Source organism: Podarcis tiliguerta, assembly GCF_965153285.1.
Source record: "Podarcis tiliguerta genome assembly, chromosome: 14".
NCBI lineage: Eukaryota > Metazoa > Chordata > Lepidosauria > Squamata > Lacertidae > Podarcis > Podarcis tiliguerta.
In genome coordinates, this window is record NC_139547.1 from 24236046 (window position 1) to 24260876 (window position 24831).

Genomic DNA, 24831 nt, shown 5'->3' on the forward strand with positions numbered 1-24831 from the left:
GTACAGCTCGAACAACATTCTTCCTTGGCAACAACTGTCTATGTCAGATAAAAACCATTTTTGTACTGTCTCCAGGACATTACAGCTGGAAATTTGGATAACGTGTATGGATTCATAAGAAGCATCCATGTTATATATATATATATATTTTAAAAAGACCCTCTGTGTGTATGCAGTCGTTGTAGAAGCAGAGCCCTTGTTGTAGAAGCAGAGTTTCAGAGCTCTTACAATTTTATGTAAGAAGTTGAAATATACATTTAAAATGGCAATGCTATGGAGCGAGCATTCGAGAAAAGAAAAGTGCCCTGGGAATGAACCACTGTTATCTTCTGCTGCTGTCTCCTCTGTTGGAAAAGGGGGAGCTGGACGCTCAGCCCTTCCATTTTTAAAGATTGATCATTCAGATGGAAGGGAGTTAATCTGCTCTTCTGTTTTTGAACTAAGTGTCTATGTGTTTCTAAGTCGTAAACAGTTAGTCTCCGAGGGTGTGTTACAATTCCCAGAAGCGAGGTCTGTTATGTCTGACATGCAACAGAATCCCAGAAAGCTCCCTCTCCCCCTCTTTTCTCTGTATACTTTTGATAAAACACGCTCACGTTTGATAGAAACCATGACCTTCTGTGTCAGATCCCAGCCAACAGCTTTTCCAAGTTTTAGGAGTGGGATGTATTTTAGAAAGTTTACTTTTGTGTGTTTCGGTGACACAATACTAAAATGTAATAATTATCCCAATGTTTCTGTGCAACAAGCAGTATGCTTGGACCTCACCAGTACTCTTCTAAAGCACCATCCTTGAAAATCTAAATGGCCAGCAAAGATTCTAGGGCTGACATGATGCTGTTCATACAGGTAGCAATGGTGTGAATGCTACTTTAAGAAGGTAGGGTAGGGCCTCCCCCCCCCCCCGCTGTCAAAGTGGTTCGTGGAGGTTAGGGGATGTTGGGATCTGGCTGGCTAGTTTGATCCAGTTCCCCAACCCGGGAATCAAAATATTGTTTCACCATCTCTTTACAGATTCCCCGCTGCCCCAACAGACCAACATGGCTGCCTCTCTGTGTATGTGTGTTAGAGATACTTGAAGACGTAGTTTGGTCTTTATTTTTAAATGGAACAACCTGATTTGTGCTTCCTGGATGGAACACAATTGTCTTGCAGTTTCACAATTCTCTGAAATTTACGAGACAGTTCTTGGCTCAAAAAAAAAAAAAAAGTCTATTAGGTTAAAGTGTACATTTTAGGATAAAATGTGAACAAAAGTGTGTATTTTGTGGGGTGAAACACAATCAGTAATATTCAAGTCCTACTCAGAACAGACCCATAAAAATAAATGAACGTTAGTCCTCTCTACAAGCTTCAATGGGTCTACTCTGACCAGGACAAGCATTGAATACCACCCATTCAAGTTAACAGATGTGCCTAACTTAGGTCCAATAATTTTGGTGAGTCTACTTTGAGTAAAATGCAGTTGGCTATAACCCTATAATATTAATTTTGGGCTTTTTTAAAAAAGTTGATGGCTACAGAAATGGGACTGAGGTCACTTCCAAATGACTTGTTTTATGAGTATTCTTCCCAATTTGTCAGTGGAGAGATTAGACAACACAGGCTGTTTAGTGAGCATTCATTGTGGTTTGCATGTGGGGAAATCAAACAATGTTGCATCAAGCATCATCCCACACTTTTTCCCTGCTACTTTCCTTTGCTACTTTTCTTTGCTATGTTGCAAACGAATCTCAAATGAAAATAATGACAACTTGGAAGTGCCCTAAATGGACTCAGCAATGAACACATGGGGTACTTGCTTTTATCCAATATGCTCTATATTGCATCTTACCTTGTCGTCGTCATCTTCATCCTCCTCTACATCAATACAGTCCTTAAAAAAACAAAACAGAAAATTAATCCAAATTCCAAATTGCTCAGCATAATTAATATCATTCTATTTATTTAAACATTTAAGGGGAACCCTGCTGGATCAGCCCAAAGGTGAATCAAGTCTATCATTCCACTGTGGTCAAACTGGATGTCTATGGGATCCCATAAACAATATATAAAGGCAACTAGCCCTTTCCTGCTGTTTGTTCCCTGGCAACTGAGAACATGAGAAGAGCCCGCTGGATCAGGCCAATAGCTCATCTAATCCAGCATCCTGTTCTCGCAGTGGCCACCCAGAGACCTTTGGGAAACCCTCAAGCAGGGCCAAAGCACCATGTGGTTTCCAGCAAATGGCATTCAGAAGCATTACTGTTGCCAACCATAGAAGCAGAGTATAGACATCATGGCTAGTAGCCATGATCATCACCAGTTGCATTTTGACTTTAGTGCTATAGGTCCAGACTAAGTAACAAGTAGCCCTCTAGATGTTGCTTAGTTACAGTTCCCATCCTCCATGATTACTGGCCAGCCTGGCTGGGGCTGATGGAAGTTGGAGAGTCCAACACATCTGGAGGATCACAGGCTCCCTAACACTGCTGTCGGCATTTGCTCAACTGGGCTTGCTATTAGTGTGAAGTGTTGTATCCAATGTCAGTCCTGCTCTGAGTTGATCCTTGAAATCAATTAACCTGGGTTTATTACTTTCAGTAGCTCTGCTCTGAATAAACCCAACTTAGATAAAGCTCAATGTCTTTATAATGGTCCATCAATAATGACTAATCAAAAATGGCTGGTAATCGTCAATTCATTTGATTTCTTTCTCCACACAACATAGTGTAATTCCAGAGTCGCAACTTCCTTTTAAAAAATTCATAATTAAGACCTTGGATTATGACATTTTAAAACAATTGCTTTTTAATCCTCAAGGACTCTTCCCATCCTTTGGTCCATGGGAAACGGTAACAGAAATAACTCTCAACCATGACACAATTTTATGTTGGAACAAAGCTATCAGCAGCAGATGCAAGCCGAACCATTCGAAAGGCAAGAAGGTTCAATTCTTGTTTTTTCTTTTTCTTTTTTAATGCTATTTTAATCCATTGCCAAGTTCTACTCTCGGTAAGCAGCTTTGTTCTTCCTCTGACAAATGAACCAGTTGGAATGTCAAGGCTGAGAATTCTTCTACAGTTTATTCTATTCTCATTGCTTGTCTCAATGGCTGTTCGCTCCCTTTAGGGCCATTACCGAAACATTAGGGGGCAGAAAATACATTAGCACACACATAATCAATCTTAAGAATCAGATACAAAATTCTATACAGCATTATCACTCCACTTGCTAAGAAACATGGGAGGGGGCGGTGGGGGAAAGGTTATGATTGAAGTGTAGGGGTAACAGGCATTTCAACACAGGTTCTTTGCTAGCAACACATAAAAAAAAGATTCTCCAGGTCAGCAGGAACATTTCTTTTGAATAGGCAGATTTATTTATTTATTTTTAAATACAATAAGTGGAATGGAGGAAATGTTGAAGAGCAGAATTAAAAGTTGAGTTGGTAAATAAAATAAAATCCATTTTCGGGGCACAGGACTAAGCTCTTGAAAAGATTCAACTTGCGCTCCATTTTCCAGAAAGTGGAAGAAGCAACAATGAGATTGATGATCTTGGACCTGATCCTCACCAACAGGAAAGAACTGGTCAATAAGGTGGAAGTAGTGAGGACCTTGAGAGGAAGCAACCACGTCCCTTTGGTATTCATTATTACAGAGGAAAAGGAAAGCCAAGTGTAGTTGGACGTACACTTTGGACTTCTAGAAAGCTAACATCAAAAAGCTGGGTTAGATTCCATGGTCAGAAATACTCAAAGAGAAGGGAGTCCATGGTAGATGGGGGTTTCTTAAAGGTGAGACACTGAAGGCACAATCTCAAACAATTCCAACAAGAAAGAAAAGTGGGATGCATCTAAAGAAACTGGTGTGGTTGCATAATGAGCTTACAGATGATCTTAGAGTTAAGAAGGGCATGTATAAGAAATGGAAGAAGAGGTGTCTCATGAAGGAAGAGTATAAACGAGCAGCCGACACTTACAAGGGGAAGGTCTGGTAGGCTAAAGCTCAGAATGAGCTCAGACTTACAAGAGAGGTTAAAAATAATATATATATTTTTCTTGGCTATGTTCAAAGCAAGAGAAAGAACAAAAATATTGTGTTCTTTGTGTGAAGAAGATGGAGAATATTGGGTGATGGAAAGCAAGTGAAAGTGCTCAATACCTACTTTCTCTCTGCCTTCTTCCAAAAGAAAAAATAGTGCCCAACCGGGTGATAATAAAATAAATGATGTAGAGAGGGAGCCCAAAACAGAAAAAAAGAGGTGGTAAAGGAACAGCTGGCTACTTTGAATGAATTCAAATATCCAGTGCCTGATGAACTGCAACCAAGGGTACTAAAGGAACTTGCAGATGCAATTGTAGAGTTTCTATCTATAATCTTAGAGATTTCTTAGGGAATTCTATGGACTGGAGGTGGGCAAATGTTGTTCCCATCTTCAAAAAGTGGGAGAAAGAGGACCCAGGCAACTTCCAACTGTTCCAACAGGAATGGTCCAAAAACAGAAAATTAAACAGTTGTGTGTGATCACTTAAAAAGGGATGTCATGATTACTAAGGAGCTGCAAGGGTTTCTGAACAGCAATTCATTCCAGATCACTCTTTTTTTAATTTTGATAGAGTTAAAAAGCTTGGTGGATCAGGGGAATGCTGTGGGTGCAATGTATCTTGATTAGAGCAAGGCTTTGGACAAAGCCCCTCAAGATATTCTTGTGGAGAAGCTGGTGAGGGACTGGGAATGGTGACATCTGGAATCAAAAGGAAGTCATGGGGTCATGTTATGGATGTATCAGTGCACTGACAATGCACCCAGCTGCCTGCAGGTTTGGAGGGAGTATGAAATGCCCCTAGGTGCACACAAGTGTACACAGGACTAGCCCTTCTGGAACAGGCCAATGGCCCATCAAGTCCAGCATCCTCTTCTCACAGTGGCCAACCAGATGCCCACGGGAAGCCTGAAAGCAGAATCTGAGTACAACAGGACTCTCCACAGTTGTGCTCCCCAGCAAGTGGCACTCAGAATCATACTGAAAGTGGAGGTAGAACATAGCCATCTTGGCTAGTAGCTATTGATAGCCTTATCTCCCATAAATTTGTCTAATTTCCTGTTAAATCCATTTAGGCTGGTGGCCAAGGCTGCCTACTGTGGGAGCAAATTCCATAGTTTAACAATGCACTTTCTTTTGTCTGTTCTGAATCTTCCAAAATGCAGCTCATTGGATGGCCTTGAGTTCAAGTATCACAAGGGAGAAATACTTTTCCCTATCCATGAATCCCATCTTCCATGAATTTGTCACATCCTCTTTTAAAGCCATCCAGGTCACTGGCCCTTGTGGAAGCAAATTCCATAATTTAACTATGCACTGTGCAAAGAAATACTTTTTGTGTGTGTCTGTCTTGAATCCCCCAAAATTCAGTTTCATTGGATGTCCATGAATTCTATTGTTATAAGAGAGGGAGAAAAGAAGTGACACTTCTATTGTGTCACTTCTTACTTGCCATTTCTCTAAACTAAAGGTAAAGGTAAAGGTACCCCTGCCCGTACGGGCTAGTCTTGCCAGACTCTAGGCTTGTGCGCTCATCTCACTCTATAGGCCGGGAGCCAGCGCTGTCCGGAGACACTTCCGGGTCACGTGGCCAGCGTGACAAGCTGCATCTGATGAGCCAGCGCGGCACACGGAATGCCGTTTACCTTCCCACTGGTAAGCGGTCCCTATTTATCTACTTGCACCCGAGGGTGCTTTCGAACTGCTAGGTTGGCAGGCGCTGGGACTGAACGACGGGAGCGCACCCCGCCGCGGGGATTCGAACCGCCGACCTTTCGATCGGCAAGTCCTAGGTGCTGAGGCTGTAACCCACAGCGCCACCCGCGTCCCTTTCTCTAAACTAGAAAGCCCCAAATGTCATAGCATTTCTTCACAGGGAAGTTCTTTCCCTGGATCATTTTCCAAACCTTTTCCAGCTCTACAATATCCTTTCTGAAGTGAGGTGACCAGAACGGTACACAGTGTAAATGTAATGCTTACATGCGCAAGGCCTCCTGTATGTGAGAGGGAATCAGCCTGGGCTAATTGGGATTTCCCCTCATGTAGGTCCCTTTCATACGGTCCCTGAAAGTGGGCACAGCTAGTCAGTGTGAACCCCCCGCTCCAGCCCCTCACACATGCTTTCAATGGCATAAGAAGGTTCCTATGAACCCTCCTAAAATGAACTTTTGAAAATAATATGTGATGGGGAACGGGAGACTGTAAAGAAAAATAGTGTGCACGACAAGACGTATGGCAAATCGCAACATCCATCACCCGCTTAGCATCAGTGGACAGAATCCTTGGGATTTCAGTGGGACAGCAACGTGTCGTCAGAGAATGAGTGATGGAGAGGGGTTGTTTTTAACTCTGTGTCCTCAGCCATCATCAGGTTTGCTGGATTTCACTATCCCATTTTATCCCCCATAAAAACCCAATACAAACCTATCCCCTTTGCATTCAATAATGACTTGTTTGTCCCAAATTCCACCTAGAGAGTAAAACTTCAATTTTCCAGATGTAATAAAAGCCATGTTAAATGTTTTTACGGCTCCATCTGTAGGGATTGGGACTTCACTCTGATTACTTGGCCTCTAACCATTTGTCTTCGTATTTGATGTGCCTGAAATGGTCAGCTAACTGAAAATGCCATTTGCCCCAATCTGCAACTCTTTTCTCTCCAGTGGGGGTGGGCGTAGAGAGCAGACTCTGAACAGAACCAGAAAAGTAAAAATAAATAAAAAGAAAATGGCAGGAAGATGCTTGAATACAACCTAATTATAACCACAGTGCTATTATAAGTGTTGCTGTTGTTGTTCTCAACATGGCATACATGGTCTACCTCCTCCTCATTTTACCCACACCCTGTGAGGTAAGTTAGGCTGAGTGACAATCAATAGCCCAAAGATCAGCATGGATTTATGGATGAGTGTGGATTTGGGGCCTGGGTCTCAAAGTCCAACTAACCAATACACCAAACTGATTATTGCTTCCCCCAAGGTCCTATCCAGATTAAAAGTAACATAAAGTTGCTCGTAAGATTTGCTCTCTTTGAAGTTTCACAAGGTGAATCACAGGGAGTTGCCTTTTGACAGACAAAAGGGCAAGAGTACCAAGCAAAGTTACTTCAATTGAAGGTGGAGAAGAGAAGGCAAAACCATTAAGCAAAGTTTAAAAGCTGACCCAAATTAATCTTATGGGACGCGGGTGGCACTGTGGGTTAAAGCCTCAGCGCCTAGGACTTGCCGATCGAAAGGTCGGCGGTTTGAATCCCCGTGGCGGGGTGCGCTCCCGTTGTTCGGTCCCAGCGCCTGCCAACCTAGCAGTTTGAAAGCACTCTCAGGTGCAAGTAGATAAATAGGGACCGCTTACTAGCGGGAAGGTAAATGGCGTTTCCGTGTGCGGCTCTGGCTCACCAGAGCAGCGATGTCACGCTGACCAGGTGACCCGGAAGTGTCTTCGGACAGCGCTGGCCCCCGGCCTCTTTGAGTGAGATGGGCGCACAACCCTAGAGTCTGTCAAGACTGGCCCGTATGGGCAGGGGTACCTTTACCTTTTTAAATTAATCTTAGTTTGATTCAAACTGATGACAAAAGCAGCTCGTTTTAAGAATATCTGTTGTGGTTTTGTATATAATGACTATAGCGATGTTAACAGAACCAGCTGGACACAAGCAATTGTGTTCAAGATGGATGAAGTTACTATGATATATTTTCTGTGGTGTACCATATCCATCTCTCTTATCTCACAGTCATATTGGGTCAAACATGACTGGCAGGCTTGTGAGGCATTATGCCACTTTTTCCAACCTTCCTGGCGCCCTCTAGATCTATTTTGGACTGTAACTCTTTATCAGCCCCAGTTGGGTCCTTCCCAGTCTTATCTAACCCATGGAAGTTCTAAGTCCAATACATCCGACAGGTTCCAGGTGGGATACAGCTGCATTGCAAAAAAAAAATCTGCAAATCCCCCATATCTCTTGTTGTGACTTACTTCATTGTTGTTTTATGGTTTCAGGTTGCATTTTGGTTTTAATGGATATTGTTTTGCTATTTTATATAGTGTCCACGACTTAGAGATTTCAAAAATAAATAAATAAGTGGTTTAGAAACACTTTTAAATGAAATAAATAAATGAAATAAAGGCAGTGAACAGATGCATTATGGGGCAGAGTGTGCTCAACATAGGCCTGTCTCGTAACACCTCCAACAACTATCCTAAATTGATAGATTGAATTTGTACTGAAGACTTGTCCGAACAAGCTATGTGCTGCCTGTGGGGTTTGCTTTTAAGGAAACACATATAGGGCCGTATTCAACAATAGTCGTACTCATAGGAGATGTACTGAAATTAGAGGACATGGCTAAGTTAGGTCCACACATTTCTAAGGGTACAAACGGACCTAGCTGAAAATAACCCATAGGGCTGTTATAAAGAAACTTGGCACAACAAGCAATGATAGAGCTGCCATACGTCTGGTGTTTTGTCCTGGATCAATAGAAAAAGCGCTTTTGGGGCGTTTGTGTAAAAAAAACACTCGACAACTTTAAAGTCGCTCTTTTTGCTTTGGCAGCCAAAAAGCTAAGAAAGAAGACCTTGGACAATATAACAGTGAACTGAAAGGGAGACACAGGGATCTAAACAGAGACCATTATTTGTGGTGCGACACCCCTTTTATTTCTTAACACCCCTATTTATTTTTGATTCAGATTTGTCATGGACAATGGCTAGTACAAGTTATTTGAATCGGAAATAAAAAAAGTTCAACAACTTTCAGGGTGTCCTGGTTTTTTTACTTTTTGAAATATGGCGCCCTAAGTGATGAATGCAGGGAAATAAATTCAGAGAAACTTTGGTTTTGATTCAAGCTATGTGTGTGAATGCTAGGGGTGGAAGGCCCTATTAATTTCAGTTTTCCTAGGCTTCTGGTTTTTCTAATCCTAAATTCACCTCTTCACATTTTACAGCAATTTGTGATATTTATTTTTTCTGCAATATAATGTAATGCATTTCTTAGTGCTAACTTCACTGATATCTTCATTTTTATGCAACCTTTCCTCTAACATGTGTGTTTTTGTAGACATTGTTTGGCTGGAAAACTGCACTGCAAAATTCAACTAAGTGTGAATTTTGAAGGATAGTTGTGTTTGGGTATGCGTATTGCTTTGGAAAGTGCACATTTGAAAGATTTGGCTTTAAATGTGTACTGAATCAAATTTCTCCTCCATCCCTAGTAAAGACCAAGGGGTTAAGCCTTAATCAAGGTAAACTAGAAGTGAGGACTCTTTGGCCTTCCAGATGCTATTGGAATCCCAACACACATCAGCCCCAGCAAGCTGATGGTGTCAGGGATGATAGGAACTGTAGTCCATTGACACCAGGGGACCCAAGGAAGTACAACTCAAATCAGCCCCAGCTCTCATGACCGGTGGTCAAGGATCATGGGAGTTGTAGTCTATCAACATCTGGAGGGTCACAAACTCCCCATCCCTGGATTCACCTATATGGCAACGCATAAATGCAACACACACCACTGTTCCGTACTAAATTACAACCAGAACCTGAAATATTAAGCACAACTTAACTTACCTGGGGGTCTTGTGCGCTGGACACTTTCTCTGGAGAGATGAGGGAGAAGTTGTAAGCAAAAAGGAGCAGTAAAGCCAAGGGCACCATGTACAAATCAAAATGCCAAACCGTGACAACGAATACCTAAATGAAACAAAGGAAAACAGAAGGGGCTATTTACATCATTTGATGAAAAGAAAAGAGGGGAAGGAAGAAAAGGGAGGTGTGAAGAACAAAGCTTCTGACTCTTCATTCCTATGTGCATCCTTGAAGCTCCGCTAACCTCTGATCTCTCCCACTTTTGCATTCATGGGAAGATAATCACCTTGGATGTTTCCATGTTCCAAGTGCACCATGTCATCCGTTAGAATTGTTAGCGTTACCTTCTACTTTTGATTTTATTCTCATTGTAGGGATGTACAATTATGTAAACAAACAAGAAAAGAGAGACCTTGATGAAAGTTGAAAAAACAAGAGAGAAAAAGAACAAGAGGGGGGGGGGGAATGGAACACTCATTGAAACTGGATAGAAGAAATGCCTGTCACCTGCAGAACCACAGTAACAAAAGGATGTCAGGAGCCAGGCTGCCATCTTGATAACACAGCACTCAAGTTGTAATTAGCTTAAAGATTTATTGCAATACAAACACTCAGCCTCGGACACCTATCTGTATGTCCATGACTTATGAATCGGTTGACCCTTCTGGGGAGTGATTCCGGTTTTGGCAGAATATCCGAACCCTATGGCCTTTCTCTTTCCAGCTTTGTTTTCTAAGACCTTTCCCATATGTCTGCTCCTTGGATGAATTAACTCCCCTTACAGTGTGGAACTGCTTTCCCTCTCGCCTTCTGACATTGCCTGTGTCACTTGAGAGAGTTGGTTGCTCTATAGCACACTCTCTGCATTCCTGTCATTCTCAAAGCAAGGGGAGTTGATAAACTACCGTTCACAGCCGTCTGGGAAGAATGCGAACCTCTCTCTTGTTGGCTGCTTCCTTACTCCTCTTGAGCTCTTATACCTTGGGGAGAAGTGTTCATGACAAAGGATGTCTCCTATCTGGTTGTTTTTGCTAGACATGAGCCATGCTGTTATAATAATAATAATTTATTATTTATACCCCACCCATCTGGCTGAGTTTCCCCAGCCACTCTGGGCAGCTCCCAAACGAGTGTTAAAAACAATACGGCATTGAATACTAAAAACTTCCCTAAACAGGGCTGTCTTTTAAAATTAGGATAGCTGCTTATTTCCTTGACATCTGATGGGAGGGCGTTCCATGGGCAGGTGCCACTACAGAGAAGGCCCTCTGTCTGATTCCCTGTAACCTCACTTCTCGCAATGAGGGAACTGTCAGAAGGCCCTCAGTGCTGGATCTGTGTCCCGGCTGAACGATGGGGGTGGAGACACTCCTTCTGGTATACAGGACCGAGGCTGTTTAGGGCTTTAAAGGTCAGCACCAACACTTTGAATTGTGCTCGGAAACATACTGGGAAGCAATGCAGATCTCTCTGCATTACTCGTTCAGGGCCAAGAGCATAAGAAGAACCTGTTTGGATCAGGCCCATGCCACATCTACTCTAGCATCCTGTTCTCACAGTGATGCCCATGGGAAGCCCACAAGAGCCCTCTTCCCCTCTGTGGTTTCTAGCAACTGGTATTCAGAAGCATTACTGGCCTCTATCATGGCTAGGAGCGATTGATAGCCATGAGTTTGTCCCATTCTCTTTCAAAGCCATCCAAGCTGGTGAGTGTGAGTTCCATAGTCATGTTCATTCTGCTTCCCTAAGTAGCCAGTATTGGAGATCCATCTCCAGTTCCCAAAGTAGCCAGTATTGGAGAGCCAGTATGGGGAACCTTAGGTCTGGGGGGGGCCATGTGGAGCTAGTCACACCCATCTGGCCCTTGGGACTCCCCGCAAGACGTGCTCCTTCCTGAGTCACACCCCTCACCAGGCCACCCTCCTCGGGTGCTTTAGCCGGTGTGCAATTTGTCCTTGAACTCCAAGAGTACTTCTTATTGTGAGGGTAGAGAGGGGAGTATGAGTTTCTGTAGAAATTGTACAAAAGATAACAATCACGTTCAGTGTTCTTTCCACTTCTGCCTCTGGACCCAAGCACCCCATGACATATGGCTCCCAAATGGTTGCCCTGGAAGAAATGGGGCTCTCTGGCTGAAAATGGTTCTCTCCCTAACCCCCCCCACCCCCACCCCCCGTTACCTGATTGCCCATATATTTTTAATTTTTTTGCATAAAGCAGCCACGGCAGGTCCCAATTCAAATCAGGACCTGTAACACTGGTGAAAAGCATGCCCTCCAAACATATCTAATGAAGCCAAGGATAGTTGTTTGGTTGTGATTTTTATTGTGGGGGGTTTTCTTTGCAAGGGAGGGGAAAGCGCAAGTTTTTCTCTGGCAAAAGGAATGAAAGGAAAATAAGATACACAAGGGAAGAGATCAGGATCTAGAGAAGGGATGGCCAACACGGTGTCCTTCAGCTGTTACTGGACTCCCATCAGAGGTGGTTATAGGGTAGCGCAACCAGTTTTGCCACAACAATGCTGTAAAACAGAGCATGAGAAGAAGAAGAAGAAGAAGAAGAAGAAGAAGAAGAAGAAGAAGAAGAAGAAGAAGAGGAGGAGGAGGAGGAGGAGGAGGAGGAGAAAGTATTTGGATTTGATATCCCGCTTTATCACTACCCTAAGGAGTCTCAAAGTGGCTAACATTCTCCTTTCCCTTTCTCCCCAACAACAAACACTCTGTGAGGTGAGTGGGGCTGAGAGACTTCAAAGAAGTGTGACTGGCCCAAGGTCACCCAGCAGCTGCATGTGGAGGAGTGGAGACGTGAACCTGGTTCACCAAATTACGAGTCCACCACTCTTAACCACTACACCACACTGGCAGGAACACTGAATTTTAGCAGCACACAAAGGGTGCCAATGGAGTTTGAGAGCCCCAAGTCCACCACTGCAGTAATCAGGGATGGCAGGAGGTGTAGTCCGACAATGTCTTGAGGGTACCACACATGGACTAGAGTAATAAGGTTTTGTGTTGGCACAAGGACTGGTGTAAATGTCTCCCTGTTTGGGGATTCACCCAATCTGAAGGGGTACATTGGGCAAATCTTTAAATCCTTACAATGGCAGCAAGGGGTTGAATTATTGCCATGTCTTTTTCCAAGGGGGGGGGGAAATGATGTAGGATTTGCTTTAGAAAGCTTTAGAAAGGCAAATGCATTAAAAAAATTTACAAACCCTCCTTCCCACTGAAAGATGCCTCCCCTAAATGCAGTTGAAATGGCACCATAGAGGCAACTTCAAACTATCCACCTGTGTACAGAGGTGCATGCTGTAGGCAGCTGTTTCCATCTTCTAGGACTTAACACAAGAAACGAATAGCATCTATGCATAGCAGAGGGTGGGAGATAGAGCATAATAAGAAAGGGGGAAGAAATCTGTTGACATCAGCTGCCTTTGCCACCACTTGGCCCCTCCTCCCAGTCAGCAGCATCAGTGCAGGCAATGGGAAGTCAACCGAAGCACCTAGAGGTGGCTAGAGACAAAGCAGAAGACTGGGGGAGGGGAAAGTGTTTCTACACATGAATCATAGAGTTGGAAGGGACCACAAGGGTCATCTAGTCATCATGCAGGAATCTTATGCCCAATGTGTGCAGCTCAAACCCACAACCCTGAGATTAAGAGTTATCCCTACTCACAAAGGCACTCGCCTTAACCCAGGCATAGGCAAACTCGGCCCTCCAGATGCTTTGGGACTCCGACTCCCATCATCCCTAGCTAACAGGGCCAGTGGTCAGGGGTGATGGGAGTTGTAGTCCCAAAACTACCGAGTTTGCCTATGCCTGCCGAGTTTGCCTATGCCTGCCTTAACCTGTTCCTCTCCATATATTTCAGTCTACTGCTGCTTTTCAAGATAAAAAAAATAAATAGGCTGGTATAGTTGTTATCTTTCAGGGATTAAACCAGATTGGCAGGTACAGTTCTGAGCAGTCAAATAGCCAGGGGAGAACACATTAGATAGTTGCTCCCTCTGCTCTGTCTGAAACCAGCTGCTTTCCCTGGTATAAGAGTTGTATGCAATGCCAGCTATAATGCACAGAACTGACTTAAGTTCATTAATTTCAGTGGGTGTCTCTGACTAGAACTAAAACAGGATAAACCTAGAGTGCCTGATGGCAGGAGGACAAATTCTCGGAACGATATTTTACATGTAGTTTTGCATTTAGGAAGGAAACTTCTGATTTGGGTGCATGTATAGATTTGCTGAGTTCTCTTTCAAACGCACCAGTTTTAATCCTGTTGATTCTCTCATGCAGCTTTTATCATTTTTTGCTTTTGCAGTTTTATTTTAATTACTTAATTCGTTTTGGGGATGTGATTTAAGGGCAGTATAGCACTGCTTTGAAACAAAGAAATAAATAAAACTAACATGCATGTTTCCCATTTGAATTTTCAGCAGAGAGAGAGAGAGAGAGAGAGAGAGAGAGAGAGAGAAACGTCGCACCTACAATTTTACGAGAAACGAAGCTGAAATCCCCACGCGGCTGTTCCAAAATTTCTGAGCTGGAGAACAGATCCAACTTGCAAGTTGAAAGGAAGGGCAGGCCAGAGAGTCATCCCGGGTGTTTTAGTAATTAAAGAAAAGTGCATAATGAACCATATGCCCAAAAGGGGCCTGTTTTTCATGCAGGACAGATTTTTGTTTGAATTTTTAATTTTTATATACAGATGAAACACTGGGTGGGATGAAGTAACTGTGTGAGGTAACGCACCATGCAGAAGAGGAAGAAGAGGAAACAGTCAATGTGAGGATGAGCCGAGCGTCCTTCGATGATTATGTGTCTAGATTTCACTTATTTTGAGACAAAGAATTTTTTTTTTAAAAAAATGCATCCTTCTCTCCTTTGAGCAACTGTTTTAGGCATCTGTTCAAAGTCTCCATGAAAGAGATATTGACAGCTTTTTAGGCTGAACAGTCCAAGAAGAAAAGAACAGAATGCTGCCTGCCAATTTTTTTATTTTTTTTAAAATCAGGCTGACCCCACGGGACAAACAACAAGGATTCTTCTGCTATTTGTTGGACCCACCGCGTTGCCTCAACCACTCTGGTTTGGTGGAAAACCTGCCTTTGAAGCTCTAGCCAACACGTTGAACAACAGCAAGCCCAGCGCTTAAGCTCTGGAGTCTCTAAACTGCATTTGTTGTCATTTTCATTCCTTGGCTTCCCTGTTCCGAGGGAAGCAAGGAATGTTTAACAAAGCTAAAAATAAAAGCCACAAACCTATCAATAAAACCAATTTACTTATACACAATAAAACACCAAGTTACCCCGCTTATTTTTATCATCATCATGTTTAATACAGCTAAATTCCCAGTGAAGGCTGTCCAGCTTTGACCATATGCACACTGCATATTTGAACCATTATGATAACACTTTAAACATTCATGGCTCCCACCCCCAAATAATTTTGGGATCTGTAGTTAGTTAAGGGTGCTGAGAGTTTTGGGGAGAGCCCCTCCCAAAGCTATAGTTCCCAGAGTTCCCTGTGAAGAGGGATTTATAGCTCTGTGGTGGGAATAGGGGTCCCCTATCAACTCTCAGAACCCTTAACAAACTACAACTCCCAAAATTCTTTGGGGGAAGCCATGTCTGCTTAAAGTGATATCACAGTTTTCTGAAATTATGGTGCAAACGTGGCTCTAGATAAGGTCATGTGGCCTGCTTTGAGATTTAAGATTTTGGGTTTTTTGCATGTTTTATTTACTGTATAGGTCAAGTTTTTATTTGTATGTATAATTCTTATGTATATGTTTTGAGTTGCCCACAACCTGACCTTGGTTGCCATACGATTACTGATTTATCAACTTCCCTATATGGCCTGAGGTGACACAAAAATATTAAAAAAGCATGATGGAGGTATATAAAATTAGGTATGATGTAGAGAAGGTGGATAAAGAACAGCTTTTCTCTCTCTCTAATAACACTAGAACTCGGCGACATCCAATGAAGATTCAGGACACTGGAAGATTCAGGACATTCAAAAGGGAGTCCTGCACACAGAACATTGTTAAACTATAAAACTGGCTCCCCCCAATTGGGATGGCCTTCAAAAAAGGGGTTAGAAAAAGTTATGGCGGGTGGGGTTCATAGAAAGAGAGGAGTTTTTTTCTCCTTCCTAATACCAGAACATTGGCCCTTGTGACTTTCCATAGGCAACTCCCCTCTACAGCCACATAAACTTTCCCCAAGCCGTATCTGTATCCATCACCAGCCAGTGTGTAGAAGCTATCCTGTTCTGCAAATGGGAAAGGCATATTTGTTGCTTTGCCTCTGGACTCACCCACCCCTGGCATGTAGCCCCTGAAAGGTTGCCCAGAAGGATATGCAGCCCTCAGGCTGAAAAAGGTTCCACACTGTGTGTCTTATGGGGCTAATGGGAACTGGAGCCCAACATCTGGAGGACATCATGTTGATTGACCCTGAGTTTCAAGGGTACTTAGGAGAATATTCTCCCTGTATTTCTGCAAGACAATGAGGGTGATATATGAGAGACACCCAATATGTCTCCACCTTTGGGAAGCCATCTAGGGGACTGCTTATCACTTGAAACTTTGTGCCGACCATCAGGCAATGGCTTTTTCCACCTGCTTTGCCCCACCCCCAGCCCTAGGAGCCTTCAGAATGGAGCTGTTGCCATGGGCATTATGTGTATGTGTCTTTTGATGAACTGAGTGGAATATTATGAATCATGGAGGTGGGGAGTGTGTGTGTGTGTGTGTGTGTGTGAATTTCCACAGTGCTTAGTTTGTTAGTCTGTTAATTGTTAATGCTGTTAATATTACTTTGTGGATTATGAGTGCTGCAGTGCTTTGTGAATCTCATAATATGACTTTTGTTGTGGTTGTGCTGTTTAACTTATTTTTTTAGTTGTTTTGTTAATGGTGTTTTATAGAAGGTGGTTGTTTTACAGATGATTTGTACAGTGGTGCCCCGCAACACGAATGCCTCGCAAGACGGAAAACCCGCTAGACGAAAGGGTTTTCCGTTTTGGAGGTGCTTCGCAGGACGAATTTGCTATGGGCTTGCTTCGCAATACGAAAATGTCTTGCGATTCCTGGGGGTTTTTTTTCCGCTCCCTACCCCCTTTTTCTAAGGCACTAAACTGCTAATAGCCTTTTAGCAGCTAATCCGCTAATCCCTTAAGCCTTTAATAGCCGCTAATAGCCGCTAAACCGCTAATAGCGCTAATCCGCTAATGGGCTTGCTTCGCAAGACGAAAAAACCGCTAGACGAAGAGACTCACGGAACGGATTCTTTTCGTCTTGCAAGGCACCACTGTACATGGTTTATGTTGTAATTGTGATGTTCTATTATGTTTTTGTTATTTATTGTTTGTGACTCGGGGAGTGAAAAGCGGCCTAGAAATATAATAAATGAAATGAAATGAATTTACCTCTCTGCTGTTTGTCTGCTCAAAGTCATCATCAACACCAGCTTTTCTCATACACGCAAGGACCCTGTACCATTTCCCTCTCCAGGTAGGAAAGCAGCTTATGAAAAGCAATTTTGAGCAGGAAAAAGCTGGGAGGGAAAGGGTTGAGCAGCCCTTCTCCTGCTGCTATTCCACTCCCCACTGCTGTATCTGATGCTCCTTTTCATTTAAAAGAAGCCATGGAGAGAGGCAGCTCACATTCATCCTTGCTTATGGTCTAGTCTGAACCAAAGTTAACCAAGACTGAAACACTACTTAGTATTCTGATTGTATACACTTCCACAATCCTTTGCTTTGCTTGTCACATTATTTTTTTTCTCAACGGCATCTCTCCCCTTTTTTAAATTATGCAGGTGACCAATGTGATAATGAAACACTTTGGCACTGTTTTGATCCTTCAGATATAATGACAATTAGCACCATGCAGCATCTATCTTAATGCTTGCTCCATTTAATGAAATGCTTATCGTAGTAGAAGGAGTCTCACAGTTTTGGAGGGATCTATATATGAATGATTAAAAAGAAACTGGCCCATTTTTTGTACACACACACAGACACCACTGCTCTGTTTCCAAGACTCAAGGACACTTGACAACAGTTCTGCATTGTACAGGTGGATCTGTGCACATCAAAGGAATAACGCTGGGAAGAAGACATCATTGACTGCCATCCGAACATATGAAGCTGTCTCATACTGAGAAAGACCACTGGCTACTGGTCCACAAATAATGAACTAAAACCAAGGAATTTCACTATTTGCTCACTAGACGTAGAATGAATCCAATCACCAATGATGGGCAACCCAACAGTTGTGCTTGAACTACAGCTCCTACCATCTCTGACCATTAACCATACTGGGTGGGTCTGATGGAAGTTTGACTCCAACCATATCTGGAGGGCTACAGTTTGCCCACACCTCCTTTAATTAAGTGTGTTTATACCATTTGACACATCTTCCAAGGAACTCAGGGCATCCAACTCACCACTTCCAGGCCTGCCTGGGCAAACTTTTTATCATATAGTTTAATCCAGGGATGGAGAACCTGTGACCCTCCATATGTGGCTAGATGACAACTCTCAGACCATCGGCCATGACGGCTGGGGCTGATGAGCACTGAAGTTCAACAGCACCCAGAGAGTACCGTCTTGTCCACCATGGCATTTTAGAGGGTTGGGTCTAAATGTACAAAGCTACCCCAGCTATGGAATCATCTCCTCAGTACTACTTGTCTTCTGGCACCAACTTTGTTAACTTTTAGGCTCCATTAAGGTGTTTTTTTTTTATTTTTTGCCTATAATTTTATTTATTAATATTGAGGATTTTACTGCTGTTTCTATGAGTTTGATGGGTTTTTTTTCTCTTTTATGTTGTACATTGCTATTTTATCATTTGTTGCTTAGTTTTACTATTCAAATCATATTTTATACTGGGTTTTGTTTTTTCCATTCAATTGTAAACTGTCTTGGCAGGTTCTCAAAAGTTTGTCAGCATTTTAGTGCAGATTATTTCATTCACACACACACACACACACACATATAGGCATGCAATTTTGCCCAATGTACACATTTTAAAATTATTATTATAAGCATTCCTGTGTACATTTATCCATATTAGATACATTTTGGAGTCTATTGCTTGGTTGGAGAATTGCGTTGCAAAATTCAGGGAAGTGAGAATTTTAAAGGATGGCTGCATGGCAGTTTACGTATTGTTTCAGGAAGTGCGAATTAGGTAGAGTTCACAATATAAATGTGAGCTGAACCAAAATTCCTCACCCCACAATCCCACTTATGGGCTGAGCTATCTGCATAATATCTGTCTGAAGAACAATGCACAGTCCTTCCAGATCAGAAGGTGCAGAGGTGCAGTGGCCAAGGGTTAAAGACTTGTTACTATTTCTGCAACAGAGTTCCTGCCTCCAGCATCCTAGGGTTGGTCAATCAGCATGAAAGGTGGAGGCTTTTAGCCACTGAGAAGAAGCCTTCTCACCTTTTGTGTTGGTTGGAACCAAACACAGTGAAAAGAGGTGAGTCAGCCAGTGAGGATTGGCTCCTTGGGTCAATCTGGAGAAGGCAACCAAGAAAGAAGTTATCCCATACGCTCCAAAGCTAAGCATTTAGGAACACAGGCAAAAACAAGGTCCTTCAGTTTCCAGAGAATAGTGTGGCAAGTTATGTCAAGTACAATGGAACTTCAAAGCAAAAGCAACCGACGTTGCTTCAAAAGAAGATATCTGAGCACTCCAAATCATTTGCCCAGAAAATAGTCAACCTGTGGAGAGCTGCAATGGTTGTTGCAACGCACCCATAAGTATGATTATTGTGTAATTATAAGATTGTTGTATAATCTTAAAAGGTTGTCTAATGGTATGGCTATGAGAGCACTCAGCTGTGACTTGACTTAAAAGGGCCCAACTTCCTCGCCTATTGCGAAAGAGCAGAGTGGCCTCTTATCTTTCTGGGTCTTTTGCAGTTGAGTCCTCCAGGGAAATTAGGGCCACATCCTGACTCCCTGGGCTCATCTGACAGTAGGATTTCTGTGTACCCTTCTCCTTTGGGTTATATGTATTATTTATTGTCTACACTCTCTTCCTTTACCTGATGAAGAGAACTCCTGGTCCCTGACAAAAACCCTGTCAAGCCTGCTTGCTTTTTGTTTGTTTTGATGCTTTGCTGATCGGTTGGCAAACCCACGCAGCCCCCCGTCTATCAGAATTTCAGTAGTTGCGTGTTAACACAGCTCAAATAGCCTCACAGCTGAAGACGAAACGTGCATCCAGTTATCAAGATTTTGTACAAGTTGTACTGCAGATCAAGGCTGAAGCAACAGATAAGCAAACGGGGCTAGAAAATAACTTGGGGGTGGGGGAGAGACGAGAGAGCAATTCTGCCAGAATGAACCAGAAGCAATAACAACAAAGAGTGTAAGGGATATAATATTTTGGACTTTCCCCCCATTTGTGATTGTATATCGCCACCTACAGGAATTTCCCACCTCTCCCCTCCTTGAAAACTGTATAAAGATTATGGCTGATGCTTCTAGACTATTTCACAAAGTTATTTAACAGGGAACTCAATTGGAAGTGTGTGTGTGTGTGTGTGTGTGTGTGTGTGTAAGGGCCAGGATTTCCCACCAGACATAGAACGAAGCATTTTGACTAGGGCAGTTGTAATAAAGGAACACTTCTTAGCATGGACTCAAGATTCATTTCAAGTGTTCAGAGCCTTTCATGTGAATTCCCTCAACAACGTGCTCACAACTAGCCCCAAATTGGGGTAGCAAATTGTGTGAGGGTGTGGATGGGTGTGGAAGATGTTTATTTAACTCCATTAAATAAAAAATAAAATAAAGCATGTTTTTAAAAATGAATTAAATTTATTAGTCACTTGTCACCCAAAAGGTTTCCAAGCGACTTGCACTGGAAAAAAATACATTTTTTTCTGTCATCAACATAGCAATATGTAGTTAACTGAGCTACATGGAACTTTCCCATCAGTTCTGTAGAGTTAAGAAACATAGGCCATAGTCCTGTTAAAGTGTACAGAAATTATTATGGACATTACTTTCTTGCAGAAGCCAGAATGGATAATTCTCAGCATTCTTGACTTTGCCAAGTTGGTGTCCCTCACCTCCCATCAGCCCTGTCAGAGGTGTCAAGTTGCCCCCAAGACTGAGGGGATACACACATGACATCACGTCTGGCGGAGGATGAGAGATCTGGAGGAGTGGGCCTCTGAAGCTGTGCATCGCTCAGCTCTGTGCCTGGCCTCCTCTGGAGGACACTATGTTGACAAAGAAACAGAATCTGGCCTGTGTGAGCAGGTGGTGGGCTAACCCTTACTCGTAGGGTATCCATAGTGGGCTACACTCCTCCAAGTCTCCCTCTTACTTTCTGTAAGTTTCCATGTGCATGCACACATACCACTTATAAGAACATAACAACAGCCTCCTGGATCAGACCAGTGGCCCATCTAGTCCAACATTCTGTTCTCACCGTGGTCTGTAGGAAACTCATAAGCAGGATCCAAGCACAACAGCACTCTTACCCCCTGCAAGCTAGACCTGAGCACAACAGCAGCACTCTACTCACCTGCGATTCCTAGCCACTGGCATTCTAAGGCATAATGCCTCTGTTGCAGCTAGTAGCCACTAATAGGGTTCTCCTCCATGAATCTGCCTAATCCTCTTTTTAAGCCATCCAAGATGATGACCATCACTGCCTCCTGTGGGAATGAATCCCATGGTTTAAGTATGCACTGCATAAAGAAGTACTATGTTTTATTTGTCCTGAATCTACCGACATTCAGCATCATTGGATGTCCATGAGGACAAGTGTTACGAGGAAGAAAAACCTTTTTCTATCCATTTTCTCGATGCCATGCATACTTATATAAACTTCTATCAAGTCACCTCTAACTCAGTTTCTCTCTAAAATTGTTGTTTAGTCGTTTAGTTGTGTCCAACTGTTCATGACCCCATGGACCAGAGCACGCCAGGCACTCCTGTCTTCCACTGCCTCCCAAAGGTCAGTCAAACTCATGCTGGTAGCTTCGAGAACACTGTCTAGCCATCTCGTCCTCTGTCGTCCCCTCTCCTTCTGCCCTCCAGCATCAGGGTCTTTTCCAGGGAGTCTTCTCTTCTCATGAGGTGGCCAAAGTATTAGAGCCTCAGCTTCAGGATCTGTCCTTCCAGTGAGCACTCAGGGCTGATTTCCTTAAGAATGGAGAGGTTTGATTTTCTTGCAGTCCATGGGACTTTCAAGAGTCTCCTCCAACACCATAATTCAAAAGCATCAATTCTTCAGCGATCAGCCTTCTTTATGGTCCAGCTCTCACTTCCATATATCACTACTGGGAAAACCATAGCTTTAAGTATACGGAGCTTTGTCGGCAAGGTGATGTCTCTGCTTTTTAAGATGCTGTCTAGGTTTGTCATTGCTCTCTCTAAACTAGAAGGTCTCAAATTCTGCAACCTTTCCTCATAGGGCGGCCCCTCCATCCCCTTTATCGTTTTGGTTGCCCTTTTCTGAACCCTTTCCAACTCTATTGAATACTTTTGAGATGTGGCAACCAGAACTGCACACAGCATAATGAGGGACATGCTGATAGTTTATACAGAGAAGCCAACAAAATATTTGGTACTGGTAACAAAATATTGGAATATCAGTATCAGAAAGAGCACTCTCTCCACTCATGATTCCTGGCAAGTGGGATTCAGAGGCAATCCTGAGATAGATGGTCTGACTTGGCACACAGCTGTTTCCCATGTCCTAAATCAGCCTCTCCCATGGGAGATGCAATAGTCCATAAGAACACAGGAAGAGCGATGCTGGACCAGGTCAAAGGCCCAATTAGTGCAACATCCTGTTCTCAGAGTGGCCAACCAGATGCCTCTGGGATGCCTGCAAGCAAGACCTGAGTCTCTCCACACCTGTTATTCTCAGAAAGCGATACTCAGGGGCCTACATCTGCCAATGGTGGAGGTAAAGCATAGCCATCATGGCTAGTATTCCCCATCCATTCTTGTAATATAGAAGCTCTCCTCGCTGCCACCACAAACATCAATAGGCATTTTATGGGTATTAAAATAAAGAGATGCAGTACATAAAAATAAATTCTGGCAACTATCGTGAGTAAAAAAAACACAAAACAATTCAAGGCGAGTGAAAAACAGCCCACAGACAGCACTGAGCCACAGAGGTGGGTGAAGGGACCACGATGGGGGGTTTCTCTCTCCAGAAAAACATCGGATCAGGCAGCTAAAATTATTGCCGCCGTTCTCTTGTAACTGTCACCTGTGGTGGGTATAATTACAGGTTACTGCCGCCAGCACGCCCACCTCATATGGCAGTAAAAAGTACCCACTGCTTGCCAAGCCCAGGCGCACAATGGAGAAGACGTACCATCTAACTGAGTCCAAAAAAGAGAACAGCCAGGGAGACTAATAAAAATGACAGCTTAGAAACAAAAGTGATAAAGCTCCGAAGCTTCGGAAACCAACCAACACACACACACGCAAGCTAGCTAGCTGGCAACGTAAGTACTGAGCTCAGTTCTCTGACAGTTCAGGGCAATGCAAGCAGTTTGAATTGTCTCCTTGTTTCCTTTCTGCTGGGTTTGGGTTTTTCAGTTCTTCCTTCCTGCCGTAAAATGCTTGCACAAGTTATTAAGAGCCAAGAGGGTGGACCAAATCAGCAAAACAAAACAAAAGGCATGACTAGCAAGCCACAAAGAGTATTCAAAATGGAACAAAGGTTAGCTTCGGAAAGGCTGTATCTCAGTGGTAGATCATCTGCTTTGCTTTGCATGAAGAAGGTTCAGTCTCTGACATCTCCATGTCCTTTGCATGAAACCTTGGAAAGCCACTGCCAGTCAGTGTAGACAATACTGAGGTAGTTGGATCACAAGCATCACTCCATGTTTCTAAAGGCACCTTATTGCTCCCTCTTCCCAAGCACCACAGGATCAATGCACAAAAATAAAGGTATCCACCATTTGTGGCTCAGCACACTTGGGAGATCATGGGTGGCCAGTGTGGAAACTAGATAAATATGAAAAGCCTGATCCAGCAGGCTCTCCTTATGTTCTTATGGGTAAGTTGCAATGTTCAGAGCATTAAAATATGACATATATAGGGTCTGTACCACTTGTGTGGCCCACCCAAGCTACAACTCTGCATGCACAGAAAATATAAATATGTTCACTGGAGGCACCACTTTGTCATGGGAGACAGAACTAGACCTGCCTCCCCCTCCAAATCCTGTCCAGCCAGAACCTGGAGATCATCTACCTCCCCAAACTTTGGTGATGCTCTTTTCCCACCAGAGGGGAGGAGGAACCAGCACTTCAGCCCCCACCAGAGGAGAAGGGGACCACCGCCTTCCCACTCTGCTCCTGTGTTGTAGCCTCCCTCTCCCATTCCTCCTCACTTTCCACCAGAATCTGCCCTCCTGGGTTTTACCCAAAGAGGCTGAGACACTCGTGAGAGCATGCAAAATAATGGGGGGTGACCACTAGCCTATATGTTTGTAATGGGGAGAGGGGCTATAATTTATCGAATAGGAAGAGATGTACATCAAAGGCTACTGGCCATGACAGACATATAAAGCTTTTTCATATGATACCTATGAAGAGCCCTGCTAGGTTAGACTAAGGGTCCAGCATCCCACAATGCTGTGGTTGCCCACAATGGCCAACTAAATGCCTATGGGAAGCCCACAAGGTGATGGTTGTATGGTGGGGTACTGGTTAGTGTCAGAGACTGGCTAAATGAGGAAGATTGGTGGGAGCTGGGTAGGCTCCGAAGACTTAGATACCAGATTCTGGTGGTGGGAGACTGAAGAGATATTTGCAGAAGAGACAATCTGGTTGAGTGATCAAAGGGGGGGTCAAAAGAAGGAGGCACTTCCAGGACACAGTTAGAGGCCAAGAGTCACAGCATGAGCACAGATCGTCCCAGTCTTGCTGACTCTCCTCCCCCTTTGACACCCTATTCGAGGAGAGTCTTGCACATTTGCTGAGCAACAGATCAGGCAGGCCCAGAGGAGGAGCTCACCCCATCAATGCAGGTTTCGTCTGCTTGGGAAGGATCCAGACTGAAAGGCTAGAAGGAGAGGGTGCAGCTAGTGGTCAGTTTCAGTAACATCTCAGCTGGGTTAATACAGGCTGGAGGACTGCTGCATTGTTATTTTCTGTTAATAAAGAGCTAATTGCATTCTGTGCCTCCCATGTGTGTGCCTGCCCTGTGGC

At 43.4% G+C, this 24831-nt stretch overlaps 1 protein-coding gene across 6 annotated transcripts in view; it reads right to left on the minus strand.

Moving 5' to 3' along the window:
• Positions 1-24831, minus strand: part of MCTP2 (multiple C2 and transmembrane domain containing 2) — a 113472-nt gene that overhangs the window by 15491 nt on the left and 73150 nt on the right. For all 6 annotated transcript variants that reach the window (XM_083411947.1, XM_083411948.1, XM_083411952.1 and 3 more), the window contains 2 exons: positions 9595-9717; positions 1835-1876 (listed from right to left, as the gene is read on the minus strand). In XM_083411947.1, coding sequence (XP_083268073.1) covers positions 1835-1876; positions 9595-9717 — 165 coding nt within the window. The remainder of the gene's footprint in view (positions 1-1834; positions 1877-9594; positions 9718-24831) is intronic.